We start from the raw sequence: 20911 nt of genomic DNA, 5'->3' as shown, positions 1-20911 counted from the left end.
CAACTACTGGGTTATAAGAGAGGCTATTATCACATCCAACAAGAAGGACTGAATGCTGGTAGCTTTTCTGACTCTTCATACAATTACGTTTTATATGGAGAGTTCACTTGTATCATTTCCTAAAATGTTCATCATTGGAAAGCAACTCCTTCTTTCTTCTTACCTCACTCTGTCTTCTAACTGATAATATTAGATAAGAGCTTGTCAACCTCAGCAGTATTGACATTTTGGACTGGAAAATTCTTTGTTGGGCAGATGCATCAAATCCTTTGCTTGCAATGCATCTTGAGCATTGTAAATGCTTAATAGCATCTCTGGTCTCTATCCACTGGGCACCAGTAACCTCCCCTCCCTACCAAGCTGTGACATCCAAATGTCTCCAGACACTGGCAAAGTTCCCTGATGGACAAAATCTGCAACGCCCCATTTGAAAATGATTTTATTAGAGAAATACAACAGAAATCATCTTCTTGTGGGGGAAGAGAAGGAGCGGTCCAAAATTAGATTCTGTCTGTGAAAATAGAACATATGTGCATAAAAAATATTCGAACTGTGATAAATATTGTAGAAAAATAAAGAGGCTACGCAAAAAAAAAAAAAAAAAAATTATTCAGGAGGGGATAGCTACATTTGATTCAGTCAGTAGGAAAGGTCTCTCCAAGGTGACTTTAGAGCTGATACCTAAAGAGTAAGAAGTCCATTAGGAAATGAGGAGAAAGTATGTTCCAGGCAGAGGGAAGAGCATGTGCAAAGTCTGAGATGGGAGAAGGCTTGTCATGCTTGAGAAATGAGGAGGCCAGAAGAGGCAGGAGCGGGGTAGGCAAGGTGAACCGTGAAATGCAGTGGGTTTGGGAGAGATGGGGATGAGCCAGATCAGGTGAGGTGGGAAAATTGGGGGATGCTCCCCTGCAGAGGTGACCCACTGCGCTGAGTTGTAAAGGATGAGTGGAAGGTAACAGAGCTAGAAAAGAGGAAAGAGCATTGTGTGCAGAGGAGAAGAACATGCACAAAGCCCCGTGGCATAAGGAAGCACATGCGTGTGTGCTCGCTAAGTCGCATCCGACTCTGCGACCCTATGGACTACAGCCCACCAGGCTCCTCTGTCCAAAGGATTCTCCAGGTGAGAATGCTGGAGTGGGATTCCATGCCCTTCTCCAGGGGATCTTCCCGACTCAGGGATCAAACCCGCGTCTCTTAAATCTCCTGCATTGGCAGGCAGGTTCTTTACCACTAGCGCCCCTTAGGAAACCCTAAGGAAGCACATGCTGGATAAGTAAAGAAGAGGTCCGTGTCACTGCCCAGGAAAAGCAAGGCTCGCTGTGAAGCTGGAGAACAAGTAATGGCCATAAGTAATGGGTCTATAATCCATTCTGGATTTTATTCACAATGGAGAAGGAAGCCATTGAAAGTTTAAAAGCTTGGTACCTATTTACTGATGTCATTCACCCCAATAAATATTAACTGATGGTATTTCATGGGCAACCCATCAATTGTGGACAACTTGGATTTAATTATAAATAGTATAAAGAGCCTAAAACCTCAACTTATTTTTTTAATTGGTATGAGCTTTTTTATTTTTTTGTAGAATGAAGCAATTTTTAATTTACTTTCTAGTGAAGTGAAAGTCTCCCACTCATGTCCAACTCTTTGCTACTCCATGGACTATACAGTCCATGGAACTCTCCAGGTCAGAATACTGGAGTGGGTAGACTTTCTCTTCTCCAGGGTATCTTCCCAACCCAGGGATCAAACCCAGGCCTCCTGCATTGCAGGCGAATTCTTTACCAGATGAGCCACAAGGGAAGCCCAAGAATATTGGAGTGGGTAGCCTATCCCTTCTCCAGGGGATCTTCCCACCCAGGAATTAAACCAGGGTCTCCTGCATTGCAGGTGGATTTTTTAGCAACTAAGCTATCAGGAAAGCCATAAATTTGAATTTTCTAATAAAAATTAAAGTGTAAATCAATAAAATATATATGATAGCTCCTAAAAGCCCAGGCTCTTTTATTTTATGCTTTCTGATTCTCATTAGTTATCTATTTTGTATATAGTAGTGTATATATGTCAATCCCAATCCATCCCACACACTCCCTCCCCCTGCTTGGTATCCATACATTTGTTCTCTATGTCTGTGCTTCTATTTCTGCTTTGCAAATAAGCTCATCTATACCATTTTTCTAGATTCCACACATATTTGTTAATATATTTGTTTTTCTCTTTCTGACTTCACTCTGTATGACAGTTTCTAGGTCCATCCACGTCTCTACAAATGTCACTATTTCATTCCTTTTTATGGCTGAGTAGTATTTCATTGTGTACATGTATCACTTCTTCATCCATTCCTCTGTTGTTGGACATGCTTTCACGTCCTGGCTATTGTAAATATTGCTGCAATGAACATGGGGTGCAAGTATCTTTTTGGATTACGGTTTTCTCTGAGTATATACCCAGGAGTGGGACTGCTGAGTCATATGGTAGTATGATTTGAAGAGTACTCAAGGATTTATTTTTGCAACCAGAGAAGATTATTCAGAATGGGCAGATCACAGACTTCTAACAGAAAGCACACTGCCTTCTACTTGCCTCTAAATACAATTCAACAAAGTCTTTGGGCAGTGATGCCTTGATGGTTTGTCCATGTCTTCATGGGCAGAGTGCTTAGCTGAGACTTGCTTCTCTCTCCGCCTGATGAAAAAGCCTCTTTGTCGTTTGTTTTTTAAAAAAGGAAACCAAGGAATGGATGTTTTGGGTAGTGGTCCCTTGTTTTCTTCAACTGCCTGAAATCCAGTCTATTAATGAACATTAATCATTGGAGTGAATGGCTAAAAATCTGAATAATTTTATATTAAAAAGGAAGCTTTTGCTCGCTAGCATAAATTAAAAACTGGAATCACCATGATCATTGGAATGCCAGGTAAATACTAAGTAAACCAAATAACAACACAGTCCATCTAAATATGGGGATCTGCCTAAGATTTGGGGCCAGAGTTCTGCTTTCTCCTTTTGAAAAAGGATGAAAGAGAGATGTGAAAGACTAATTAGCCTCAAACTGAGACTGCCTCCTTGATTTAATCAAGACTGAAAGAGAATGAAAAGTTGAAAAATGTCCCTACTGTGTAAATCACGATGGCATATTACCATGTTCATACTTCCTATAAGATATATGGGGTTTGAGAGGATGGGGAGAGAATGGAAACAGGTTGTTCTTACTACCTTAGCCAAGAAAGCTCTACTTCCTTTACATATTCAAATTTTTTCCAGTCCTACTTTCAGGCCCACAAGGACCAGTCCTTCCACGAAGTCCTCTCAGAGTAAATTTCTCTTTCCTTCCTGTGCCTGACATTTATCTTTGTGATATACACTTGGTGATACATAATCATACATCCTCCTGTATTGCTTTCTTGTTTCTTTTACAAAGTAAAATATATTCAAATAGATTTTATAATTTTAAGTATCACACATTATTCTATCGATTGTGACTCACTACAATGGTGCTTACTTCCATCTTTGAAAGTAAGCCAAAGGATTTTGGCTCAAAAGGAATTTTAAAAATCTAAGATGCAAATGTATTTAATGCATCTTCCATCTGCATTTACAAACATTCTCTGTAACAATTCAACCTTAGGTTTTCATAATAAAGGAGAACATCTATTTAAGAAGCAAACAGCCCAAACATATTAGAGAGTGTGACTAAATAAATTTTCACAATGTGTTATTTTAATCAATATTTCTTAAGAAATGGAGTAATTAAACAATTATCAGTAATAAAAAGTGCTGTGTATTTATAAATAGCAGAGAACTACAAATAGGAAATCCAATAATTTTAAGCTCAATTATTTAGTTATATTCTACAGCAATGTTAAAATTTTATTTGCAGATAAGCAATTAATCAATACTTAGGCATAACTAATGTATTCCTAACCCAAGTAGAACCTCAAACAAATAAAGTCATGCCAGATGCATACCAATGATAATTACAGACCTACATACCATAAACTTTATATTCATCAAAATATCTACACTGAAATAGATAATTTTTACTTAATAACTACTCTCAGGGTTATAATCAAACATACCTACACATGAAAGTTTTGTGAAAAACAGTCTTCCCCAAAGTTAATTAATAGTTTCTCAGCAAAATAAAAATTTCAAGAGTTTATGATAAAACAATGGTATTTTCTTATACACCCTCTAACTCCTTTGTTTTACCAAGAAGTCAGCTCTATATGGATTTTATTTGATCCTAAATTAAAATTTTAAAGATTAATTCTATTTTTACAGCTGTCGATGTTTTAAATCCCCTTCCCCTCCATTTTTATTTAGTAGTCAAAGTACATTCTTAATAACCAATAAATATTCTCTCATGATCCTTTCATTCATTCATATACTCAACAAAATATTTATTGAGAGCCTCGTGTGTTTCAGCCCAGACACTTCTAGGTCTCAGGATGAACTAGTAGCAGACAAGACAGGCAAGGAGAGGAGGACAGGCCTTAAGCAAGAAAAGAAGACTATCTCTAAGGGCAACAAGGGCTGTGAATAAAAGAAAGCGAGACAACAGTACATGAGTAACTATCATCCCTCTAAAAATTGTTTGAGAGCTTTCCTGGTGGTCCAGGGGGCCTACCAGCTGGTAAAGTGGTAAAGAATCCACCTGCCAATGCAGGAGATGCAGACGTCGTGAGTTCGATCCCTGGGTCAGGAAGATCCCCTGGAGGAGGAAATGGCAACCCACTCCAGTATTCTTGCCTGGGAAATCTCATGGACAGAGGAGCCTTGTGGGCTCCAGTTCATGGCGTCACAGTCAGACTCAACTGAGCACACACACACACTGGTGGTTCAGTGGTTAAGAATCCAGGTTGCAATGCAAGCAAGTCCAGTTCAATCCCGGGTGCAGGAAGATCCCACGTGCCACGGGGCAACTAAGCCCATGCGTTGAAACTACTGAAGTCCACATACCCTGGAGCCCATGCTCCACAACAAGTGGAGCCACTGCGAGGAGAAGCCCGCACACCGCAACTAGAGAGTAGACCCTGCTCACTGCAAGACTAGAGAAAACCCATGAGTGGCAACAATGACTCAGTGTGACCAAAACTAAAATAAATACATAAATAAAAATGTGTTAAATGGTCTGTCTACTGTCCCTAACCCACAGGGAAGTACTGCCAATGCTATAAAAGATTATAACTGTAGATTATATGTTCAAAAAGAGACACAGGGAAATAAATCATAGGCTAACTTTTTAATAACATGTTTCCTTGAATGTGATAAACCAGCCAAGTCATCACAGGTTGCCCTTCACAACAGCTAATTGGGTTTAGTAGAAATTTGGAACATTCCCCTCCTTCAATACATGATCCTTTTAAAAGCAAAAACATGATCCTAAAGTTAACCCAGCCTTAAAGAGAACACTCCGACGTTCAGGGTTAGTAGATATGTAGAGCTATGAATGGTACAAGGCTATTTGCTCTACCAAGAAAGGCAGCTTGTACAATGTCTGTGGCCTTGGTATTTTGAGCAGACAATTGTCAAGGTGTAGTAACAGCTAAACTAAAGTTGACTCTGGGCAACATGCCTCGATGAAGCAGTCATCAGACTCTGTGTTTTGGTATTACATGGAAGAGAAACTGCTAACCAAAAACTCAATTTATAAGTGATCAATCTCTAATGATTAAGAATATATAGCACTTAGTAGGTGCTCAGTAAATGTGTGCTAGAGTTCATATGGTTTCAATTTTATAATTTGGACTTTGAAGAGATGGGTCCCACTGCATTCGAAGTGAGTCATTTTGCTTATGTAAGACATGCCTTTTCTACTGTTAACTTACAATAAGAAAATGTTTCGACCATACTTGACCAAAAATAAACAGTATTGAAGTAATCGTTCAATTTGTATGAGAAATTGTTGGTCCCCCCCAATGGCTAAATGGTAACCGTCCAGTGGAATTTAGCTTTGCCGCTTCTATTGACAATAGCAACGAACATGTCCATAACAATAATAAGGGCTTGTTTTAATAGAACGTTCCACGCATTAAACACATTAATGACCCATGAAATAACTGTTTTATCTGTAACACATTAAGCAACATGGCTAAAACAATGGATTAATTGAAAGTCGGATATTTCTCTGAAGATTTTGGAAAGTACAATAATGGCATGCAAGTTATTTTGTGAAAATAAAAATAATCCAGAATTAGACCCATACTAAATGACTATATGAAAAATAAAGATTTCTAAAACAAGCCTGGCAATTTTAGAATTATTTTGATACACTTCCATTTTTCTGATCAAAAATGATGTCTGTCTGGATTATGTCTTAAGAGCTTTATGAATATTTTAAAAGCTGCTACTTTTTCTTCTCTGTGTGCAAATCTTCTATAAGACTTTTTTTCCCTCTCTTATTCTCTTTCTTTAACAGGTACAGAGACTACCATACTCAAATTTACTTCCCTTACTTCCATCATTTTCAATTTTCTAATACTGTGTTTGATATTACCAAAGCACCAGGAGTACTTTCTATAAATATATGCTATCACAATTAAGTCCAAAGCAAATATCAAACAGAAAACGTTGGTCCTTCAAACATGAAATATAATGCACAAAGAAAAAGTGTGTGAATTATCAGTGTGTTTTATAAATTCTCTTTGGGGGAGGCATCTAAAATATCAGACTAGAGACAATTATTTTACTGTCTGTTTCTTGGATATCAAAGAGAATTTTGAAATTCATCAAAGCTAACCTTCTGTTATGTACAACAGGCTAAGCTGAAAAGAATGTTAACAAGTTCAATTTTCATTCAATCAGCACTACTGCTCTCTGAAATGTTTCATTGCAGGAAAGAAATAAAAATAATCTATATGGTAATTATGAGGATGAATCCCCCAGTAACTTTCAGCTACATGAAAGGTCAGTTCTATTCAAGATATTTTATCAGTCCCCTGCACATACTCCTGTCCTGTCATTTTAAATCTGAACAGCATTTTATTTTCCCATTTACAGCTACCTGCAGAATTAAGTACTTAAGCCAAATAAGAAAAAAAAAAAAAAAAAGAAAGAAATGTTGAATGCTGGCAAAGGCTATAATAGCATAGAGATAAATCGTTCAGCTGCTCTCTCTCAAGCCTCTAGGGCTGCAGATTTTTCTTCTCCTGGTGCACTGTGGGTATTCAAAACTTGTTCAACATGATTTCATTTCATTTCAGGCACTGCCTGAGAAAACTAAATTACAGAATCAATCATACAGAAGGTCAGAGTGAGACTTCATTACAAGTATTGCATGCTTGCATGAATATCTTTCATTTATGACTGACCCAATATGTCACAATAGCTGTCTAGTAAAAATAATCCACTTTCTGAAATTGATGTACTGCTGATGTCAATGCTACTCAACAGGCTGGGCAGATTATAGAGAGGTGTTAAAAAAAAAAAAAAAAGAAACCCTTTAGAGTGCATGTTGTAGATTTTTAGGATTGCCCCCTTTTGTAGATTAAAATAATTTCCAGATGATCATCTGAACTGACAATGATGCTTAGAGGTAAAAAGAATTTTTAACCAAACTGTGACTGTTGATTTTGACTTGCCAACCACATCCTGTTTGAAAATACACATATCCACAACAAGCAAATCAAGGTTGTTCTTTGAAGCCACAAATGCATCAGATTTCAATTTTTTCAACAATTCGCTTTTGAATACCAGGGCATTATTTGCATATTGGATTGCTAATCATTAGACTCTTTTCAATCTCCCCCGTTTTCTTTTTTGTTCCTGCTTTCTGTTCTTTAAATATAATGGCAGAAATTTAAAGAAGATAAACATGTTGCCAACAAAATGCGGTTAATCAGTAATATGACAAACTGCCACTCTCTAAAGGAAAACCAATGAGGGTCTGAGGAAAAGATGGCTCAAAACTACATGCACAAGCTGGCTTTTCTTCTTACATGATAGTCTCAATTTACCATAGCAATTCTTAACCGACAGCCATCTTCATCTGGATAATAAAACTTCTTAGTTGCGTAAGGTACGAAATAGCCAGTGCACACTGGGAAACTGAATGCATGATGTATAAAGTATTATTTATTATTTTGCTGGTGACCTTCCTGAGGGAAATCTCCGAGGAGCTGCTGTGGGGCATTACGATGTCGCCAGCCACCTCGGTACCCGGAGGGAAATATAGACGAACCTTGACATAACCTATTTTTAACCATGCCTCTGGCGATTCTGAATTCAAGTTTATAGGTGAACATGTCAGGTAGTACATAGAACAAAGCCAACGACACATTGTATTCATCGTAATTCTGTCCCGGTACGTTTTATTTTTTCCAACATTTGTGATTTAAAATCCCATGACATTTCTTCAAGGTGAAATTCTACTCGAATTTTCAACAAGATTAGTTTGTTTCCAGCCAAAATAAATATCATTCAGGTTCAGCAAAACTTCAGAAAGGCACCAATAAATGCGATGAGGTCCACATAAACACCATGACGACAGTTTGTACTTAGCTAAAGGACTTCCACTTTTAAAAATCAATGAAATAATTCAACTGCATGAGTGATTAGCAATACATTACAAAAGAAGCATTAAAAATTGAGTCCTCTCTCCCAACGCCACTCCGTGAAAGCATTGTTCTTTAAGTGTATGTGAATATCATAATTATTTTATGATTCCATCTTTAGTTCTTTCCAATATAGTAAATTCAATTGACCATGAAATGAAATTTCATAGTCAAAATGCCTCCTTTACACTTTTTTATAGCAGCAATAACAGTTTTATAGCTTTAAGGCAAGGTAATTCATCAGATGTTTAATTTAAAGGCAGATTCTTATATTATTAATAAATATTTACCAATTTAATAAAGCACACATTTTAGCATGCATTATACGGTCTTTTAACTATTTCCCTAACGTAAATGAGCCTCACTGAGCATCTATGAATAATGGTGAACCCTGGGCAAACTCCCTTGGCAACTAAACACCCTTTTTATTTTTATTATTTTCCAGGCACAACATTGCAAGCCTGATTGTAGAGAAACAGAGGACAGAACCCTCCCTTCCAGTGTCAAAGGGACAAAAATGCAAGAAAGTCCACAGGAAACAATTATTTGAGATGGCGAGGAACATTTATGAATACTTAATGACCATTTCCCGACTGTTCCTTACACTCTTTTCTGACAAAAAAGTAAAAATAAAAACCCTGATGTTCAGCTCAAACACAAAAGATCACAGGCAAAGAAAATTATGTTGCTGCAATCCTATTTGGGAAAGTAATCTTATATTTCAGAGAGCACACTGAATCTTTGCACTGCTAATCCACTACATATTTTGCAATCATCTGCTGTTATCTGGGGAATTAACAATGAACCCAATAAACATCACTGGCATGGTCATAATGTGCAGAGAAATATGTAAACAAGCAATAGGATTTGTTTTTTGTTATACCAACACATCTGTTTCATTTTACCAGGGTTTAAGAAAAAAAAAAAAAGCCCTATAAACTATTAATCTTGTTTTAAAACGTCTGTTTCATACTTCACCTAGATAGACACCCAATGCCTTATATACTATGGTAGGGAAAAAACAGCCCCAGCAGAAGAGTTTAAAATACTTAAGTAGATTTACTCTGGTGATTGCTAACTATAATTGCACACCAAGAAAAACAGAACCAAAATTATTGCATTAGTAATTTTGGCTCTCTGGAGTGCCTCATTTGATGTTTACAACAATAAATAACACAATTAGGTATATTTCACAAAATAATCTGCTCTATACTTTCCTCTGCTGGTTATGAACAATTATTCTTTTTCCCTTTCTCTGTATCACAGTTTGAAATTTCATTTCAGGTAGGAGCAAATCACATATCATAAACATGATGCTTTAATCCAACAAATGCAAAAGACCTGGGCCCTGGTAAGGGCTCCCTTCTTATAAAAAACTCTCCTGGGCAAACTTTCAATTCAAGGACATATCTTTGTTAAACCAAAAGCAAGGGAAGATTGGCTGCTTTCAAACCAATGAGTCTGACTTCTGTAAAAAATCAATTCAAACCAGAGGATCTTAGGGGGTCCTCCTTTTTCAAGTCAACCAACCCAATGCCATCTTGACCAACACCAGGGACTGCTCCACTATCTGCCTTTAAATGGCACCAGGAGGAACAATCTGCATGTCCACCAGTAGACAGGCATGAGCATGTTTCAGAAGATGGGCTCCCAGATCTTTACCCTGCAAAGGTCACACGATAAGTAAAACACTTTCAAGCAGTAAATTTGATGCCTACCATATGCAACCCACTGCTATGAAGCACGCCATCTTGTTCCACGAGATTTCTTGAGACTGTTATCGAAGGAAGATCCAGGCTTTGAGGGGGAAACTGGGGCGTGAATTCACTTCCCTGGGAAGGCAACGGATCGCTGAGGCCTTGAAAAGGCAGAAGGACATCAGGCATGCCCAGGGCGGGATCCGACTCTGGAGGCGGCGTGATGGGGGGTATTTCAAACTCCTCATCCCCAAGGCTTGGTGTATGGAATGTCTGCTAAAAGGAAACAAAATATAGATATCTTCATATTCTGTTGCTAGATCTTATTTCTCCTTGGAGGGAAAAAGAACGATGTCACATGAAAACACTACACAGCTAGACCAAATATTTATTTCTCAAATGAAAACATCTTAAACACAGATTTCCATATATAAAGTTTTGCTGATCATTCTGATTAAAGATTTAAGTCTCATTATCATATGGTTTTAATGGAGTATCAGTATTAACAGTTTTTTAATGCGTACTTAATTAGCAACATCTGTCTTTGTTGTTAGTTGGAGCACCAGCGACATTAGATTTGGCTATATAACAAATTGCCACTTTATTGATATGTTAGTGAAACAGCTCAAATGCTTACATTATCCACATGCTTCATCAAATGTTGACGATTTTGTGGAGCGCACACACAACATTAATCCGGAAGTGAACATTACACATATTTACTTTCTGCCACAACATATAAAACAAGTGATGCCGAATGTATGGTTTGCTTTTTTAATTTCCTTATTGGTATAGTCTCAAGTGCAATGCCTGCTTCCATGGAAGTTGCTACTGTTTGTAATAAAGCATTTTATATAAGGATCATCAGAGCATATTTATCTAGGGCTTTTATTTAAACAAAAAGGAGAAATTTCTTTTATAGGAAGATTTTTTATTTGTATTTATCAGAACACTTCTCTTCCAGTCTTCAGTTTTAAAAGGCCATAGAAGGAGCATAGAGATATATTGATAGAAATGTACTAATTCCATGGATGTTTCTCAAGTACTTAATGTTATTTCTCAAGACCAAAGTAAATAATGCATACTTTTTTCAGTGCTACTTAGACCCTTAAAGATAATATTTTCACATAGGCCCTTGGGGTGCAAATTAGAGCTGCCTGCCAAACCCCATGAACTATCTTTCTTAAAATAGAACTTCAATTTTGTGGGAAGAGGGGTCAATGTCTAGAATATTCTTTTTGGTAGGGTGAAGCAGTTACTCAGATACTTTTTATTTCCAGCTCAGAGGGTCAATATTATAGTTCATTTATTATTAATAGTAATTTTTGAAGAATGAATTGGTGCAAGATAATTTGAATCTACTATAATTGGTTAGGAAAACTAATTAAGAGCTGAAAATCATCCTTCTTCAAGCTATCAATGATGATGTAACTTAATAACCATTTGAAAGAAAATAGAAACAAACCCAAGGGGAGAAAACACACACACACACCCTTTCTTGTCTATAGAACCTGTCAACTGCTATTCGTATCTCACCAGAAATAAAGAAGTCACAAGCTACGGGTGTCCATGGCTGGGCAACTGAACATCTTGAGTTTCTCAGCAGATTCAGTAGATGCAAAACATGAGACTACAACAGCACATTTGAAAGCTGGAGTGAAATATTAGATTTTCTGACATATTGATTCCAAGAACGGCTCCCCAAAGATGTCAGTTTCCGACTGCAGTACCCCGAGTTCTCAAACACAAAGGATGAATTGGCCACAAGCGTGGCTGGCTAATGAATGTAACCCTATGGCTGCATTTGCTGTTATTTTGGCACTAATGTGGTCTAGTAACAGATGCAACTGTAATTTGTGACTCATTTGCTACCCCATTACTGCTTAATGAAATCTAACATATCACATTAACAATACGGATAAACACTCATTCTTGATATGTGGCATTTGGCTGTTTTCATTACCACTGTAATTAACACTTGAAATATTATTTCAATAAATATTTAAAGTACTTTAAAAATGGTCAGGGTAATCATGACACAGACAGAAAACATAAAGCAAATGTGTGAATTTCAAACTCAGAGCATCCTGGTCCCCATAGTGTTATCTACTGGGCGAGATCTATGGGAAGGGAATCAGTTTCAGGCACAATTTTGACTTCACAGCATCAAACCTAAAGTCTTCCTGAATGAGTTTGCACTCATTAAAATGTTAAAAAACTAAACAAATTTACTTTTAATGCTTCTAATGAAGTGATTGGGAAATTAGGCACATACTATAATGTAGTGTATTAACATTGACTTGTGCTTTATTTTTTGCTCAAGCAAACATGTACAGTGAAATCATTACATAGGATTATTTTTTAAACTTGAACATAAAGTATGTCTTTTGCTAGGCAGTTAAAATTAAAGAGATTTTCATTTTTATTTTTGTTACGGTATAAAGAGATCTTACATATAATATGTCCCTCCAGTGTATTTTTTAAAGAAATTAATTTTTACCTAGAATTCAATATATTACTATTTAATAATCTAATAAAACAATACCATAACATTATATTATATAACTAAAAAAATGCTAAAACCTTAAATGACTTTTAAAGAGAGGTAATCCATGAAATATAAAGTTAAACATTCCTTAGAGAAATGAGTAATCAAAGCACTGGTTATCTGAGATAATAAAAATAACCAAGTATGGCAGCAACCAAAAAAAAGACACTGACTTCAGCAACCACACCATCTGACCAATATCAGATTAATCAGTTAGTTTATATAATTACTTTTCACAGATATTGACTTTCCAGTGTTTACCTTGTACATGTTAAAGTAGTATGTACATGGTTAAATACCATCTGTACTGAAATGTTCAAAACATTTGTTCCTTTTGATAAAAATGCAAATCTGGAGAACTGTTGTATCAACATATAACAGCCAATGTCTGACACGGTGAATTATCACAGCTGGAATTAAATTGTCTCTGAACAGCTGCTGGCACTAGAGCTTTCATCAATGTTTGATTCAAATGTAGGGAAAAAAATCCTACAGAATGAAACATCATGTTGTCCTTACAGATGGGGTTTGTGCTCATTATCACAAACAACGCAGCAGCCAGTGCCAAACAATATTCCCTTATCTAGGCAGTCTTCTTGGTTAGAGAGATGACGGTCACTACATAAATGATTAATCTACGGATACCCTTAATTCTTGATTCCCCACTTTTTCTATTAATTTTGCCAAGTTCATTTCTTCCATACCACTTGCCTTCCTGTAATGGAGATAATTTACGTTATGATTTTCATTCTCTGGGGTCAAGCTGGTTCAGTTTTCTATATTTGAATGTATTTGGAAAATGAAGAGTTTTTTTATTATGGGCATTGCAAGAGGAAATGTTCCATTTTCACTTCTGCTTGTTTTTGTTTCCTTAAATCTCACACAGTGTACCACTTTCAGGAAACCATTTCTTGATCTAATCAAGATGGAGGTTTTTCTGGAAGGCAGGCCAATGAGACCAGGAAGCAGCCCTGTCACTGAGCAAGGAGTGCAGTGAAAACAGCAACAAGAATATGTTCATTTCACTGATAACCTTCACATAGTCTCATGGTTTCCCACCATGGTGCTGCCTTTTGATTCCATCCCTCTATTTTCCTAGCCCTGACAGAGTCTTGGAACATGCTCATTCATTCATTCATTCAATACATATTTGCTGAGCACAGGTGGTGCTAGAGGTAAAGAACCTGCCTGCTAATGCAAGAGACATAAGAGACGCGGGTTTGATCCCTGGGTCGGGAAGATCCCCTGGAGAAGGAAACGACAACCCATTCCAGTATTCTTGCCTGGAGAATCCCATGGACAGGGAAGCCTGGCGGGCTACAGTCCACGCGGTCGCAGAGTCAGAGGTGACTGAAGCAACTTAGCAGGCGCTGTGTGCACACCACTATACTCAGCTGTGGGAATCTAACAAAAAAACACTCATTTTACATCACACCCACTGAAGACCCGAGAAATCATCATGCCATTCTGCTACATCATTCCAAAACCATGGCAACGTAATGAAATGATTTCCAGAGCGGTGTGATGCTTAAATATTTTCTATTAGAAATCCCTGCCATCCTAGTTTCCAAAATAACCCCTATCTGCTTAGACACCAATATAGTTTGGATAGATAGTCTCTTCTTATATATTTACTTCTGTTTGCACCTATATTTTTTTTTCACCAAGAGGTGTGTGTGTGTGTGTGTGTGAGTTACTAACACTTGTAACAGCCTACGGACGAGTGATAAAGACTTGTCAGGTTATTTTCTCTTCCAATAGGTTTTTCTCATTTCTCCTCCAAAGTTGTTACCTCATGCCATGTAAGAGCCAGAGTGAGATAAATTCAATACTTGGCTTTCGCCTTCAAGCCTTTTAAATGATCTAAATAACAGACAAAACATGAACAGACACATTAAGACAGACACCTACCTCGCTGGCTGCAAAGAAAGCGTTGTTTGCCTCAGCCATATTCATGTAGTTATTGTTATTTCCAAACTGAAAGAAAACACATTGTTTTATGTTAATATGCCATGTCATAAAGAATTCTAGGGATTTACTTAGCGCTCAGATGGGATCTGGAAAGAACGTTGGTGCGATGAGATAAAAGGGTGGTCTGCCTCAGCCGAAATGTGAACTGTGACAGGTTTTAGAGCACCATGCTATATTCTGTCGGCTGACTCCCTCAGAAAATAAAGCATCGAGTTAAGCTTACGTGATAATTCTAGAAAATAGTGTTGTTTCTCATCAAGAGTATCAGTGAAAGGAGACAACTGTAAACATTTGCCCAACTGGTCACTAGTGGGTGTTGTTTATCGAACTGGCATTTGTCAGAGGTTAGCAGGAAAAGAGTTTCCAAGAAAATCACCTTGACACATTTTAAAGCATGTTGGGACTTCATAGCTTACTTTTCAAGAACAAATGTCAAAAGTGTACCTAGATTAAAATGTGAATTAAACTGAATAGAATTCAGTTCCCAGGACTCAAATTCTATTTTCCCCTGAATAGGGTGTGGCATGAATATAAATAAATAATAAGACTAAAGGATATTTTTTAAACCTTCAAATAGAGTTTAAAATGATATCTATATCCATCAGAGCTGTTGAAAATAGTGGTATTTAATCTCTCAATGCAACATTAAGTGCAAAGAGGTTTAAAAAATAAGCAGGATCCCATGAACACAGCAATTTTTATTTAATTCCCTAACACAATAGCCCATTCAGACCATCACAAGTAAGACTGTATCAGCATTTCAGACATAAGCTCTTTCCTTCCAGAGACCTGTTATCAAAATGTAAAACTTGGATTTTGGCAGAAATGCATTTTCAGGTTCAGATGGTCTAAGAAGGCACATTTTTGTTGCTTTAAACATTTCTGTTATCAGTCTGGCAATGTAGAGAGGCTCTGGGAACATAATTATCTGGAACTATATTATTTTCACGATTTTTAAATGGTAAAAGAACGCCCTTCTTTTTATAAAGTGTATAATTTCCTCCCTTTCATGCATCAAATAACACATAGATTTGGTCTCCAACGGGTGAAATGTATATCCATTCTCTATTATAAATACAGCCAGTAATTATTTAAAGTAAAAGGCACAATTTTCCCAAGGAGTTAGGCAGACAGATACAAATACACAGATTGATAAACACAGAGAATAAATTTAAATACAGACATACGGATATGAAAGACCCACAATAAACCCACACATCCTCCTCTCAATACGCCCCCACACACTTATTTCCGAGGGGCTCTCATCCTCCAACTCTGAACCTGTAGGATTCGCGCACAGAAGTGGGATTGACACGCTCTACTTTATCATGTCAGGGATCCAAGAACTAAGCAGGATTTATACAGAAGGCTCTAATGGTTCCAGAACGCTGTTACGGTCTACAGAAGCAAAATCCCACCCCGTAAACCGACACCTAAATACATCCTCACACAAGGAGCCCTCAGATTCATTTGGATAAGTATCTTTATGAGGATTTCTGAAAGATGTACTTGTTAGCGCTTAAGAAAGCCCTTTATCTAGCTTTTCTGAAGGCATGTGATATTGAAAACACGTGGTGATGGGTTCACAGATGTCTACTTATCTCCGAACTCATCAAGTTGTATACATTAAATATGTACAGGTTTTTTTTGTATGTCTACGATACCTCAATAAAATGTTTCAAAAATAAGTTTAAAATATATATATAAAAAAAACAACACATGAGCGGGTGCATGCACATACACATATATTCCACTCCCCCCGCCACCAGCCCCTGGCCCATTTTTCCACAATGGTAAATACATGCGAGAGAAAGGACAGGAATTTCTGTTGAATAAAGGAGTTTAGAATTAAGATCTCAGGCCTCCATCTCAAATGTTCTTTTTAGGGTATTTATGAGAGCTTGGATCACGATGTATATTCCGTGTACCAACCCTGGCTCCCAAGCTACTGACAACAACTTGTATCACAGCTTTACTGTTATTTAAATGTAGGTTTTGTTGGGGAATTAGAAATCCATTTAAAGCAAACAGCTCATTATCAGAGAGGTTTTTTTTTTTTAAGATTAAACTCACTTATTATCTAATAGCACCTAAAACAACAAAGAAAAATAAAATGGCTATTAAACGAAGGGCTTAAACAATTCAAAAAACAAATTAAGCTTAGAGTGAAATAAGAACTGGGTTAGAAATCCTCTTCTGAACAGTTAGTATGCGAATGTAATTACTGAAGAAACTACAGCTAATCAGCTGTGAATTGTATCCATTAATTAGTATTTGCCCTGGAGAAATGAGAAAAATCAGTAACAACGCGGGCACGGCGGTGCGTTGATGAGCCACGGGCCGGCCCCCTCCGCGGTTACTCAAGCAGGTGGCTCCAGTGGTCCACGTAATTTGAAAAGCTCTCACCTGAAGTACTGAGCTGGCATTACAAAGCACTCCTTGCATATCTTTTGTATCTATATAAGGCCTTAATGAATGGCTTTTAATTTGGAAACACTTCGTGATCAGGCAGGAAGAGTTATAAATCATCTGAAATGGAAGCAAAGGTTTCTATTCTGTTTGGGGTAAAAATATCTCCTCTGGTTTGGAACTGGAGGGTACTCAGAAGAAAAAAAAACCAAACAAACAGGATGCCCAGCTAAATTTCCCTTTCAAATATACCACTATATTTAAAATGGATAACCAACAAAGACCTACTGTATGGCACAGGGAACTCTGCCCAATGTTACAGGGCAGCTTGGATGGAAGGGGGACTTGGGGAGAATGGATCCATGCTTATATATGGCTCAGTTTCTTTGCTATTTGCCTGAAACTATCACAACATTGTTAGTCAGCTATACTTCAATTTGGGTTTCCCTGGTGGCTCAGTAGTAAAGAATCTACCTGTCAATGCAAGAGATGTGGGTTCGATCTCTGGGTGGGAAAGATCCCCTAGAGAAGGAAATGGCAATCCACTCCAGAATTCTTGCCTGGGAAATGCTAAGGACAAAGGGGCCTGGTGGGCTACAGTCCATAGGGTCACAAAAAGTAGGACGTGACTAAATAGCAACTCAAATATAACAAAAATTTAAAAAAAAAAAAAACCCACTTTATTTTAGTATAATTATGTCTCATGCAGTATTTGGGGTATACTTATACTAAAAAAGTATTTATTTATGGGGGATTCGAATTTAACTGCAGGTTGTGTATGTTTATTTGCTAAATCTGGCTACCCTTGTGTGCTGATGGACCTGACAAGGAAGAACGGGATCCCATGTTCACTGGCTTTACCTTATCAAGTAATGCTAGCTTAATTTTATTTTCTTTTAAAACATGACCTCTGGATTTTGTTGCGCTTATTTTGTGTAAGAACCAATCTGATTCTGAGAGGAAAAAGTGAGCATTTGGGGCAGATTGCTAATATAATGACCCCAGAACAATTAACTTTAACTGAATTGTGTACAATTAAATTTACGTTCTAAGAGACAGTGACATCCATAAACACATTATATTACAAAAACTCTAGGTCCATGAGGGAAGGGGCCTTGACTGTGTTCACCACTGTCTGCCTGAAGTAACAACAATGGTTGGCATATTATAAGCACTCCGATATTTGTGGAAGGGAGGGTGATCATATTTTAATTTCAGTGTATCATAATCACCCATCCAAAGTGGAACAATTTTACCCCTTAATTTTTTTATGATAATGATAATAAAGGTTTACCCAGGGAAGTCCTCTACATACATAATTAATATTTCATTTAACTTTCCAGGGTGGGGCCAAATGTAATATATTTTCCCAACAAACAGAGAAATAAAATTACTACCCCTACTTTACAGATGAACACACTGATGCTTCTAGGGAGTCAGGAAATTTGCCCCAAACACAGATACAAGCAGTAAAGTCTGATATCCCTCCTGCCTCATGCTCATTTGCTCATTTGCTCAGTTGTGTCCGACTCTTTGCAACCCCATGGACTATAGGCTCCTCTGTTCATGAGATTTCCCAGGCAAGAATACTGGAGTGGGTTGCCATTTCCTTTTCCACGGGATCTTCCCAACCCAGGGATCAAACTTGCATGTCTTGCATCTCCTGCATTGGCAGGCAGATTCTTTACCACTGAAGCATTGGGGAAGCCCCTCCTGCCTCATAATCTGTATCAATTATATTCCAGTCACAGCAAAAACTTGAATATTTCACTTAGTGATCAATTTCAGAACTTCATTTTTAATGATCTTACTCAAAGTTTAAATTTCCCAGAGGGTAACTCATTTACTAAGTCTAGTAAAATGCACTTCAGTAAAAGTATTTCAAAAACTAGTAAATTTGGGACAGGCTATGGATCACTGCCCTCTCTTGGATGAGTCACAGGGCTCCCTGTAACATTAAAGATTGTGAGAAGTCCTGCAGTGTTTACAATGTGCAAGACATGAGACAAAATGATGAAAAAGATGACAAGGTTCCTATCTGGATGGAGCTGACATTTTTCTTTAATTGAGAGCTAGTAAACCCAGCCCCACATAAACTGGCTGTGGAACACTTCATCCCCCCGCCTCCCACCACCACAACACCCTGTGGGAACACATTTTGGGACACCTTGTTCCAAATCCTTTATTGATAATACTGTTTTATTTTCCCTGAATCCTTCTTATAATAACTAATATCCTAACTTTGCACCATGGTAAAGTTGATGTATTTTATTAATTAACTAAATATGAATTTCTGAATTAGACCTTCTAAGTCAAGATGGTTAGGCAACACTGACTCAGTGGATATGAATTTGAGCAAACTCCAGGAGATAGTGGAGGACCTAGGAGCCTGGCATGCTGCAACCCATGGGGTCACAAAGTTGGACACAACTTAGCAACTAAACAAGAACAGCAACAACAAGTCACCTTCATTTGGTCAATTTCCAAACTTTCTCAGTGGTCACTCTTCACTAATGTTCCTTCCAAGATCCTCTACTCAATGATACAAAGTTCTTCTATGTGATTTCAAGAGTCAAAACAAAATATGTCAAATAAATTACATGAACCTGTAGGTGAGTCAGAGCTCTAAAGGGCATTTAAATATGTTATGAAAGAAACAGGCTAATTCAACTGTTTTAAAGACCTCATCTATGTGGGGAAATGGTCACTGTGAGACAGGGGCATTTATGAGGTGTGCTGGTGATGATCAGTCCTTTCCAATTTGATAGGCTCTAATAGATGGGATCCCCAAAGATATAATTATAAAGCAGAACTAAATTACTCTGCATGTCGAACTTCTCTATCTTAATAATTTCACAAAAGAACATCTTCATTGTACTTGGAGGTAGATTTGCTTTTGCGTCTTGATGAGTAATTATAGCTTCAGCAAATACAATTTATGAAGGACATCAACTGAAAAGGAGCATTGCAGTATTTAAAAAAAAAATTTATTAAAGACCATCGTGTTCGTGGCCTGACTAACCATGTGAAGTGCCAAAGCAAATTAATGGAGATTGTTGAGTCTCGCTCATCCAGCAAAAGGCTTGGAAGACAGTGGAACAGCAGACAATAACCCATCTGTAGTCACAAGACGAAGACTTCAGCCTGATGAGTCCACACAACATCATTCTCACTGAAATTATTTTGACACCCATGTGAAGAATTGTATAGGCTTCTAATAAGGCAGCATTAACTACAGGGTATCAAACAGCTAAATGGCACAAATTTAATCCTAAAAAAAAAAAAAAGATAATCCTTTGAATTCTCTTTTCTTTTTCCCCATTAGATTTGTTAGCAGACACCATCCAATTTGATGGCTCAGTAAGGACATCTGTCAAGTTGCTTACACAAATGAACTGTGCCACCATGGACCAAGTGTGCCAAGCATGGTCACATGATGGAGAAGACTGCACTGCTAAGTTACACACTCTCGAAGGCTCTGTTAACTATCCCGTGGAAAAGAACTTGCCAGGGATCATCAAGATTTAACCATTTTCAGCAGTGGTAATCTGTCTTTAGAAAGCCCAATATGGCGAATGATAATACTGATGGTGATCAGGGGTAAATCTGGAGCATCACACCAGGAAACAAAGAGTGGCCTTGTCAAAAAAGTCAATCTGTACCAAAGGTTAGGGGGTTAACAATAGGCTGGACACAAAAAAAACTGCAAATAATGGACTCTGAGTTATGCTAAG

General features: G+C 37.5%; 1 protein-coding gene across 5 annotated transcripts in view; it reads right to left on the bottom strand.

Moving 5' to 3' along the window:
• Positions 1 to 20911, bottom strand: part of TOX3 (TOX high mobility group box family member 3) — a 117723-nt gene that overhangs the window by 17687 nt on the left and 79125 nt on the right. For 3 of the 5 annotated variants that reach the window (XM_020877498.2, XM_070451305.1, XM_070451308.1), the window contains exons 2-3: positions 14709 to 14774; positions 10271 to 10525 (exon numbers count right to left, since the gene is read on the bottom strand). In XM_020877498.2, the coding sequence (XP_020733157.2) occupies positions 10271 to 10525; positions 14709 to 14774 (321 nt within the window). The remainder of the gene's footprint in view (positions 1 to 10270; positions 10526 to 14708; positions 14775 to 20911) is intronic. The other 2 variants (XM_070451306.1, XM_070451307.1) reach the window with 1 other exon arrangement.

Source organism: Odocoileus virginianus, chromosome 20 (genome assembly GCF_023699985.2).
Source record: "Odocoileus virginianus isolate 20LAN1187 ecotype Illinois chromosome 20, Ovbor_1.2, whole genome shotgun sequence".
In the NCBI taxonomy this organism is placed as follows: Eukaryota; Metazoa; Chordata; class Mammalia; order Artiodactyla; family Cervidae; genus Odocoileus; species Odocoileus virginianus.
The sequence above is the reverse complement of the archived record's forward strand: the minus strand, read 5'-3'. Positions and strand labels throughout refer to the sequence as shown.